The sequence below is a fragment of the Uloborus diversus genome, chromosome 4 (assembly GCF_026930045.1).
Source record: "Uloborus diversus isolate 005 chromosome 4, Udiv.v.3.1, whole genome shotgun sequence".
In the NCBI taxonomy this organism is placed as follows: domain Eukaryota; kingdom Metazoa; phylum Arthropoda; class Arachnida; order Araneae; family Uloboridae; genus Uloborus; species Uloborus diversus.
Genome location: NC_072734.1, coordinates 53,126,458 through 53,137,750, shown reverse-complemented (window position 1 = coordinate 53,137,750; position 11,293 = coordinate 53,126,458). Strand labels below are relative to the sequence as shown.

General features: G+C 33.2%; 1 protein-coding gene across 1 annotated transcript in view; it reads left to right on the top strand.

Moving 5' to 3' along the window:
* The window catches only part of LOC129220573 (vesicular glutamate transporter 3-like), a 77,796-nt gene extending 67,367 nt beyond the window's left edge, over positions 1 to 10,429 (top strand). The window contains exons 3-7 of the mRNA XM_054855005.1: positions 790 to 939; positions 3,013 to 3,145; positions 4,365 to 4,520; positions 5,765 to 5,850; positions 9,879 to 10,429. Coding sequence (XP_054710980.1) covers positions 790 to 939; positions 3,013 to 3,145; positions 4,365 to 4,520; positions 5,765 to 5,850; positions 9,879 to 10,085 — 732 coding nt within the window. The 3' untranslated portion in view covers positions 10,086 to 10,429. The remainder of the gene's footprint in view (positions 1 to 789; positions 940 to 3,012; positions 3,146 to 4,364; positions 4,521 to 5,764; positions 5,851 to 9,878) is intronic.
* The last annotated feature ends 864 nt before the right edge of the window (positions 10,430 to 11,293 follow it).

Below are 11,293 nucleotides of genomic sequence, written 5' to 3'. Positions count from 1 at the left end.
ACCATAACGAAATTTCTTCGTGACGACTTTTGGTATTATTCTTCTCTTGTTACAAATTGAAATTCCGTGTTGGTTTTATTGAACCTCATTTGCAACAACAAACATTTCATGAAAAAACTTGATGTGAGCTGCATTTTTTAGCGTTTAATTCTTTAGTATTCGCAAGTAATACACTTTTGCAGCGCCAAAATTACCCTGGTTGCGATTTTTGGTACTATTGTTTTTATTGTAGAAATCGAAATCCCATGATCTGCTATTCCCGCCCATGAAATTTGGCAATGTTTCGTCCAATACTTCACTTGCTAGAGGGCTCAGAACACCTCTCGTTATTTTATAACCTTCCTGTATATAACTGAAAAAATATGCAGGCAATCGGTAGAATCATGCATCCTGAATTTTGAGAAATTCAGGTCAATTCAGGCTCTTATCCCTTTTGGCTGCCTTTCTCTAGATTCGTTCACAGCTATCTTCTGAAGTAAATTGTAGAAAGATATGATATTGTGATCAGTACCTTCAGAAGGTTACAAAATTTCTTAGACTCTCCGACACACACAAAAAAAAAAGTTCAAGTATCCTCGATTACAGTTCTTGTAATGATTTTAAAAATTGCTTCGGTAATAATTTATAATAGCCTTTCTCTTGTTTTAGATTTTTACCTGCCCAGATTGTTTTTCCAATTGGACTGCAATGTACTTTAACATTGGTACCTTTTAATATGTCATAAAGATATGTAACAAAACTGAATTTTAAAAATTATTTTTATAAACTTAGTTTTTTTCTTATTTCCAGAGACCACCTATTCCTTGGAAGAGCATCTTTTCTTCCTTGCCTACGTATGCTCTCATAATTGGCATGTTTGGACAATATTGGATTGGAACACATTTTTTAACCGTTCATTCGACATTCTTAGCCACTATCCTTAAATACAAAATGACTGAGGTAAGAATATTTACTATTTAAAATGGTACACAATAACACAAAATTAGTTGTCATGATCGTTTTTATTTAAATTTGGAGGGTTGATTTTACATGTGATGTTGTTAATTAACTATGTAATTCTTAAATTAATTTTCTGTGAAAAGAAACTAGATATAAATTGCCACAACTTTGATCGAACAAGGTGACTGTTTAAACTTGTTTTTCCAGAAAATAATTTTATCCATGTTTCTTTAAAACAATTTCAGACGAAATTTTGAAATACTTAACCAAAAGTGTTTTTATTTGGTAAACAATGTACTATGGTAAAGAGTATCTTATAGACACAATATCAAGTTTATAGGTGAGAAATTGAAAGAATTATGACACGTCCAATAATCCGGACATATATTATTGTAATACATATTTCAGATAATAAAACGATGAAACATGAAACAAACTTATTTGTGAAATATTCTCGAAACAGTAATAAAACATAATATAAGCATTTGAAATGATTAAATAAGATTATATATTTTTAAAATAATCAGAAAAAACCTCTCTTTTGGGCCGAGAATCCGTGGTTGGGAAAATGAGCCAGTCCCATTCTCCCAACCCCTATTTCTTAATGTTGTGAATCTCAAAATGAAAAATACTTGAACAGATAATAATAAGCAGACTGTAAAGAGTCAACTACGGAAAATTGAATAATTTATTCAATTAATAAATGATAAGCAGCTATTTTAAGTTCATGTCCAGTATACCGGACGCCACGTCTGAAAGGGTTAAAATATCGAGGCTACTGAATCCGGTGGTGGAAGTTCATGTTTTCGCAACTTCACCGTTTTTGAGCTATACGCAATTGAAATATCGCATGCAATGGTGTATTTATAGCAGTTATACTGCTTCTTCACAGCCAGTTGTCTTCCTATTGCCTTTCCGTACGAACAAAATAAAGATTACTCTACAATTTTTGGAATTAATTGTAGTATAGCCCTCATAATTGAAAATCCTTGCTTTTAGACAAACATATTCCTGGAATACAGTAGGGAAATGTGAGGCAAAGTAAAATGGTTAAGATGACTGAGTTTTTTCAAAATGAACAAATCGAAAATTTGTTTTGAAAACTACAGTACAACAGTACATATAGAAAGAGCATTGTTTTTTATAATAAAACTTGCGTTGAAACAGTATTTTTTATTTTTCGCAGTAAATTTGAGTCTTCAAAAAGAAGTGGAAAATTTTCACTTCTTTTTTCCATAAGGCAAAGTGAAAAATAAATACTTTTGTAATAAAATATTTTCTACTTAATTTAAAAACATATTTTTGATCAAACGAATAAGTAAAAAAAGGTTGAATGAATAAAAATATGAATAAAAGATAATGAAACCAAAAACGAATAATGAAATGAATAAATCAATTGATATATGAAAAAAATAAATGAGCGAGTAAAAGAATGAATGAATAAGAAAATAAGTGAATGAATGAATGAATAAGAGAATCACTAAATGAAAAAATGTAAATGAATTAATTCATAAATGAAAATGAAAGTGATTTAGATTAAATGATTGAGTGAGTAAATGAAACAAACTATTTCACTTTGCCCCATCCACATCTCCCCGTATGTAGTTGAATAATTGTACAACTTATTTAAAATACAAATAAACTCAATATTCAATTTTTGCAGCATTGAATATTAGAAGATCTCAATTAATATTTCAAATGATAATAACAAGAGCTTTATCATTTTACAGTAACAAAAATTATTTTTGACTTATAACAAAATATTACAGTGTGAGTATCAATTTTTTCAAATTGCTAGTATTACAAATTGCTTTAACTTTCGGCGGATTTTTTTTCTTAACTAGAACGGACTACACATGGTACTATATAGTTAAAATAATACCAAATAGGTAGAGCTAAAAGCAGGGTAAATATTTTACCATTTCACTTCGCCTTGCTATTTCACTTTGTCCCATGTTCCCCTACTTTATTTTTTAATAGAAAGAGAAGATATTTTTAAAAAAATCTGGGGTAAAAGTGTATGCATTTTTTATAGACTACAATGTATTATTTTTACTTTTCATTTTTCTTCAGAATGGCCTTTTAACATCTGTACCTTTCGTGCTCCAAACGATATTTACTATCGTTTCAAGCGTACTGTCGACTTGGTTGAATAAAAGAAACTACTTAAACGTATCCAAGGTCAGAAAAATGTGGAATTTTCTGGGTGAGTAAAAACTAATAAATGAAATGATAACACACTTTCGGAGACAATAAATACCACAACCAACGTAATAAAGCACGTACAACCAAAAATTGCATACACGAATTGCAGAATTGGTTCCTTTTTTTTTTTTGCACCAATACACGTGCATGCTACATTTTAAAAAGGAGTTATATCCAGAAAGTCAATATTTATTAATCTTATAGCATTTGTTAGTATAAAACGGAAGTAAAAATCTTCAAGTTCTACGTGCAATGTACCGATAATCATCCAGTTCCCATCCAGAGACAGAAGTTGCGTCCTCATTACGGACTCATCAGTCTGGAATAGTGAATAACCGAGCTGAAGGTAGATTTCATTTTATTAAAGCTACGAGTGTCAACAATATTTTCGTTATTAGGAATTGATGAACTGCTTTTGACGAAACCAAATAAAGAGTAATCGCATGGCTTGTGGAACGAGCTGAATTGCAAGTTAGATGGTGGTCGTGTCACAAAAGGATTACGCATCCAGCATTTTGTAACTGAAAAAAAAATGATGTACAGCAAACCCTCGCTACATCGCACATCGGTATATCGCTCATTCGGATATATCGTGAATTTCCTCTAAGTTCGGGCCGATTGATGGATAAATGTTTTATCTCTCAGGAAAAGTTTGTTCTTTTAATGAGCTAAACAAAACTGGCATGTTTTACATTCATCAGAGCTTACTGCAGTTTATGTTGCAACTTTCGATTCTCACTTTAGCAGAAAACAATCGAAGCATCTGATTTTTTTTTCATCTAGAAAAATAATTGATAAGCTAAATTAAGCTTTTGTTAAAAAAGTAGTCCCAATAAACTGAAGTTGTGGTAGACGCACATATTTATTTTTACATCAAATCACTCATTGTTTTTTATGACCTCGGTTACATGGCGTTTTCAGATACATCGCGCTTTTTTGTCGTCTCCCTACAAGCGCGATATAACGAGAGGTCACTGTAATTTTCTTTACATTTATGTATCACTTTTTTTATATGAGCAACAGTTTCGAAAAGATGATGATATTGAAATCGGGTCCGTCTTTTGTGACTACCCTGTAATAAGCTAAAATACTGAGAAACTGATATACTAAATCGTATAACAACTTTAATTCGTACTAAGACATTAAGCTATACAAAAAGTTTTGTACTATCATTTCCTTCTTTACCTAATTCTTCAATTTCTTCCTGATATCTTTTGAAGGATGCCTTGGATATTCCTTGTGTCTAACTGCAATTATGGTTTCAAAGTGCGAAACAACGACTACCGTCCTGAGCTCGATTCTAGCTATTGGCTTTTCGGGTTTTGCCTACACTGGATGTATGATTGTACCAGGAGATATGTCACCTACTTTCGCAGGTATGTAGACTTAACCTAAATGTCATTCTTTGGTCAGAAGTTTTTGCTTTTATGTTTGCGATTGCTTATCAACCAGGATGATAAATTTACGTTCATATTTTAAGTGTATCTCTGTACAATATTCTGTGTATTTAAAAACCGTTCATGAAAAATAGATTTTTTTCACCGCAATTACGGCTGTTTGGTTTACTTTTTCAATCACTTATTAAATCACTTACGAATTCATTTAATGAATTAACTCATTTAGATTTCTTCGTTTAATAAGTCACTTATTTGTTTTCTCAGTCTTTTATTTTCATATTGATTCACTATTTTATTCACTCACCAGCTGCGTCGCCCGGCTTTGCACGGTATACCCCACAAATAAAAGTTATGTCAAGTGACGCGCGTTCAACAATCAGGCATGAACAGAAAAAAAAATCTGTAAAATTCCCCGACAAATTTCGGGAAAATAACAAAAAAGGAAAAAATAAATTAATCCCCCGATTACAGCAAAAGCTTCAAAACAAAAGCAATAATTTATTTGTTTACAGTTCATAAAAAAAATAGCAACAGATCTTTCTTCTTAATGATTTTATTCACGGTATTTGAAATTGAGCTGAAGGTAGACGATAAATTTCCGTTTTAAAACTGGTAAACTTTGATTTAAAAAAATTATAACTTTTCTCCTGGTTCCCTTTACACCCTTGTTTTTTTTTTTTTTTTTGAAATTTGGAGGAAGTAAAAAATCTACAACAGGGGTATTTTTAAGCGGTCTTTCGAATAAGACATAAATCAAGACAGTCGGACAATTATTTCGGGTGAAAAGAGCCATTCAATGCTGTTTTCAGGTCCTAAAAATAAAATTTAAACGATTCGTTTCTTTTTTTCGTTCGAAAACCCCCTACGTTCCTTCTCGGTGCCTAAGTACTTCCCTGCCAAATTTGGTTGAGATCCGACATAAACTGTGGATTCAGATGATTGACAACCATGCACGCACACAATACATATATTCTGTTTTATTTATATAGATTTTTAAAAATTGATTAGTTAATTTATTTATTTGTTTTTCTGCCAAAAAAGAAACAATGCTTTAATGTGTGATTTATTATAAATATTGTTTTTTTTTATGTTCTGTAATTTTTAAAACAAATATCCAATTTGTTTTAAAAGTTTATAAAAAGTTTATAAAAAGATAAGTTGTCATAAGTTATTCACTTTGCTTCACATTCTCCTACTACTGAAGATCACATGTATAATTTTAGGTTCTTTAATGGGCGTGAGTTCAACAATATCATCCACATCAGGATTCATTCTTCCAATTACAGCTGGACTTCTAACGAACGACGAGGTAAATATTAAACCTTTCTTTGATGACGAAAGCAAGTAATACTTATCATAGTCCGAAGACATCAATCAAAAGAACAGTTTTTCTATAAAAGAACAGTAAAATTATTTATATCAGTATCATCACTAAAAGATTAATGAGAAACAAGTTGCGAGACTTGCCTATTATTTTCGCGGAAAAGGCATGTTTTTATAAATTGTTAATACTTAATAACTTTTTTTCTAAAGTTGAAAATAAGTAGGGTAAAGTCACCAGAGTAACAGACAAGAGTCCAGTAACTGACACGCATAAGTTTGGATTTGATTGAACATTTTAGGCGGGTAAAACTGATGTTGATGTGGCCAATGAATACGGTGCGACCATCTAGTGCAGCGGTTCCCAACCCATGGGCCGCAAGCAGTATGTCACTGAGCCATGGACACTGGTCGAGAATCTGAACCAAGATAAATCTTGGGGTCTTAATTTCAGTTTTTTTTTTTTTTTTTTTTTTTTTTTGCGAGAATTTACTTGCATTCAGGAAGAGTGGTTGTAAGAGATATTAATTATTACGAGTAGATGTACCGTCACTCAACAGCACTCCCTGGCTCATAGCAATAAGGAATTTTAAGAGTATATTTCTTAGGAACTTTCACCTATAGTTAAAGATGAAATCTAATGAATCAGAAACGCTTTTAAAGAAAATTGCAAAATAAACTAGTATTAGATTCAAGCTTGAAGTTAAAAATGCTCCTCCTTTGTTGAACTGGCATGAATAACCAGTGAATTTAGACACTTGAGGAGCTTTCCGATAACCTTACAATTTGAATGATTCTTCTTATAGCAATTTTCAAAATAAATAAATAAGTAAATAAATAACCACAGAAATGCATTGAATGAATGTTGCAAGTTATTTGAGACTATACTTATCCAGATATCAACTTCCTCGTGGAGGAAAGAAAAGGTCAAAAATTCCAAGTCGTTTTAACTTTGATAACAATGAAGTTGCAATAAAGTTGTTTTCTTTTTAAAAAAAATAATTTTGAAAATTCCTCTTGTGCAGTATATCTGTATCAGTAGGGCAGCATGAGAAGAGAAGGAGAGGACAGTTATGAGCAGAGGCTATCCCCCCCTCCCAGAAATTAAATTTTGGCTGTGTAAGTTATATATTGTAGTTAGTGGACCTCAATGGTGTTTTCTACAAAACTGGTGGGCCGCACAACTAAAAAAGTTGGAACCGCTGATCCAGTGCTCTCAGAGTGAATTTTATGAACCAGTTGGTATTTACAATGCAGTGGTGGACGGTTATGAACAGCCACCACGAAGTCAGCTGGTACTTCCTGCTCATTTGAGTTTATTGAGGATTTTGTTCTGAAAATACAGAACTTTTGTACATTTTGAAGCGAAAAAGGAAATTTTGTTTATTACTCATTCATTCTTCATCCTGTCTGTTACTCTGTATCATCAGATCGGAGTCTGATCTCCATTTAATATTTTGGTGTCTGTTACTGGGGGTCGGAGTTTTTTTCGAAATTGAGCAAATAAAAATAGACTTAACTAATTCAGAGGATCCAGAAGCAGCGAAACGTTGAATGAGAAATAGTTGCATGAGAGAAAAACAGTTTAAATTGCCTAAATACATTAAGTGGCTCAGAAAGTTGAGTTAACCTGAGAAGCATGTCTTAAGCATGTCTCTGACAGGTGCCGTTACCCTATATTTAATACAAAGTGGTGCACGTACTCACGTACACACGCTATAACTTACAATTTACTTTAATATAGTTATAAAGAATCGCAAATATAGAAAATGGCACATTAAAACGTAACAATAACCGAAAGCTTGTGTGCTCGTTGGAAATCAGTAATCGCAATTTCATTGACGAAATGGAACGTGTTAAAAAGAACAAAGAGAAGTGTTCTACTTTACGTTCTCACTGAATTTTTTTATCCGAAATTTTGTATTGCTCTGATTAAAAAATCGATCTTAAAAAAAAAAAATAATAATTTGAATTTTGACATTTTGAATTCAAGTTATGTTTTTCGCAATCACGAGTGTGTGTATGTAGGCGTGTGTGTTTGTGTGTGGGGGGGGGGTAATATGTGTGTTGTGTGTAGGGGTATGTGTATGTGTGTAGGCATGTGTGTTTGTGTCTGTGTGCTGGCATAAGTGTGTGAGTAGTTGTGTGTTTGAATGTGTTTATGTGGGGGGGGGGGGATGTATGTGTTTGTGTGTGTGTGTGTATGTGTAGGTGTCTGTATGTATTTGTGTGTGTATGTGTTTGACTGTGTGTATGTGTGTGTGCGTATGTGTGTTTGTGTGTATGTGTGCGCGTGTGTGTGTAGTTGAGTATGTATGCGCGTGTGTGTAGGACATGGATGCAATCTGGAGACGGCTTTCGCTATAGGAGCAGCATCGTGAGGAGCCCGTCGACGGTGATGGTGCGGAGGGTGGCGGTGGGAAAAATCAAAGGAACGTCAAAAACAGTCAAATGAGAACAATAAGCAATTGTGATTGCTCAAAAAAAAAAACATATTCTTACAAATTCACACAAAACAATAAATAAATTTACCTGATATAAAGTTATCCTCTTCAAAAAAAAAAAAAAAAAATAATTTTGACATCTTGAATTCAAATTACGTTTTTCGCAATCACGAGTTTGTGTATATAGGCGAGTGTGTTTGTGTGTAGGGATATGTGTATGTGTGTGTAGGCATGTGTGTTTGTATGCTGGCATAAGTGTGTGAGTAGTTGTGTGTATGAATGTGTGTGTAGGGGGGTATGGTGTACTTGTGTAGGCATATGTGTTTGTGTCTGTGTGCTGACATGAATGTGTGTGTGTGTTTTTTTGTGTGTGTATGTATGTTTTTTGTGTGTGTATGTGTAGGTGTCTATGTATGCGTGTTGTATGTGTTTGTGTGTGTAGGTGTATGTGTGTGTATGTGTGCGTGCGTGTGTGTGTGTAGTTGTGTATGTGTGCGCGTGTGTGTAGGACATGGATGCAACCTGGAGACGGCTTTCGCTACAGGAGCAGCAGCGTGAGGAGCCCGCCTCACAGTGGGGCGAAAGCGAGAAAAACCGCTTAAAAGGGTATTTTTTTTTCAATAGTCAACCAATTGAGGATTGATATATTTGCACAGTCCTACATCTTGGGCAATCATAACTGAAATTTTAGAGCCATTCGTCCACTACAAAGCTGTAGATAGCCTTTAGATGGTGAAGAACTATGAATGAAGGGGATTTAAACAAATTGCTTTTAAACAATCTATACATTTTTTTCTTATTAATGGCGGGTATATTTAATTTTTCTCGGGTCCGACGATAGTAAAACAGCAACAAAAAAGAATAAACGAATATTCAAACCAATAATTGGTTTTGATCAGCACCGAAAACTGGGGAATTCAAAGTTATTTTTTTCAAAACGCCCTACAAAAAAATGTCCTCTTATGTCCTCTTAGAAATTAATATTAATCGGTCATCAATGGTCTGTAGAAAGACCCTGAAAAGGAATTAGCTGCGTAAACCTGCGAACTTTGGACCCAGAGCCCAAACAAATCGAGAAAAATCCATTATAACATGCCTGCGTAAACAAACAAGCGAGAGAGGTTTAAAAACACTTCTAAGCGCTTTTTGGCGTTTTCGCCCCACTGTGCGCCTGTCCACGGTGATGGTGCGGTGGTTGGCGGTGAGAAAATAAAATGATAGGACATCAAAACAGTCAAATGAAAGCAATAAGCAATCGTGATTGCCCCAAAAAAAAAAAAAAAAAAACATTTAATACTGTTCTGTATTGATTAGTTAAAATACGTGAGTACGTTTGAAGTATTATCACATAAAATATCATCTGGTAAACTGATATAAGTATTTTGATGCTTCTAATAATATTTCTGTTTCAAATAAAAATGCACTGACTATTCAAAACACCCTGAACTGGAGCGTGGTTGAAAAGGTTCAAATCTCGTGTAATACATTAACTTTGTTTTATTGAAAACTAGAAAAAATTGTGAATGAAGTAATGTTTTTTTATTGTTATTTTAAGAATCCTTTTTTTTTTCAGCAATCAGTAGGACAATGGAACAAGTTTTTCATAATATCAATCTCAGTAGCTATGATTTCTGGGATATGCTTTGCTGTTTTTGGATCAGGAGAACTGCAACCCTGGAATCCTACTAACGTGGAATGCCCTGAAAAAAATGCAGAACAAATGCAACAGGAGACACCGTCCACTGACGTGAAAGAAACGGAAAGTTCAGTCCACATATGAAACTTTTTATTTGACATCAAATGAAGGGCTCGAGGCAGAAATGTTGAAATAAATGCGGAACAAATGCAACAGAAGACAATGTCCACTGACGTGAAAGAAACGGAACGTTCAGTTTTCACATATGAAGCTTTTTATTTGACATCAAATGCTCGGGGCAGAAATGTGACAAGCCACAAGAAGTGGCTTTTCGATCAAACTTTTTGTCCCTCATAATAAAAATTGAAATAAACATGACGATAAATTATGTCATTTGGAGAAAAGCAAGTCTGGTTTTAGTATTGCAGAAGATCCTTTCAGGCCCTGAGCCTTTCAAATATATATTGCTTTTATGCTGTTGAGATATAATCAAGCATTTATCTTTAAAATATATTCAAAGATAAATTGTGTTGAATTTATTTTAAGAATCTCTTTTAAAAGTTAACAATTTGTGGTTATTTAGTTTTCTCTTTTGTGCTGCTTTTCATTTGTAAGAGTACAAAAAGAAATAAATAGTTATACAATTTTGAAGAAAGTGACTAAAAACAGAAATGAACAAACAAAAACACTATTTAATTTTCAAAACAATTTTTTTTACAATGGTCTTAAAATTTGGTATGTTTCCTTTTTATTGAGACAAATGTCTTGCGTCTGCTCCGTTGCGGCTATATTTAGCAGTGGCTCAAAATATGTTTTTGGCAATTATGGAACATTTTAACACATTACTTTGACGAAGCCCCTTAATGTGTTTTATTGCATCAGTGGATCATTTACATTTACGGACTTAGCTATTTCTGATAATTTCTTATCAAAATTTCAAAAATAAGAACTGAAATGCTGCTAAAAATATCATGCAAGTGAATAACGAATAAACGAATTCGTGCTTGAAATTTAAATGAATCAATTAAACAACGTTTTCAAAAATTACAAATTACTGCATACACGTGTTTCGTTGTTATAAGGAACACCTTTTTCAATGCAAAAAATTGTGAGCTTTTGGATGAAAAAGGTTTACAGTAGACCCTCGTTTTACGCGGGTTTATTTTACGCAATTTCTATTATACGCGGTTAAAGATTTGACTCCTTTATTTTATTTAATGCGGATGAGTTTCGGTTTTACGCGGATGTGGCAGTGCAAACAAATAAAATGTTTCCCTCTTTCAAAATCCAAACTCCTAAAGATTTCAGATTACGCGTAATTAACTGCATTTTGGCGTGCAAATAATCGAGCT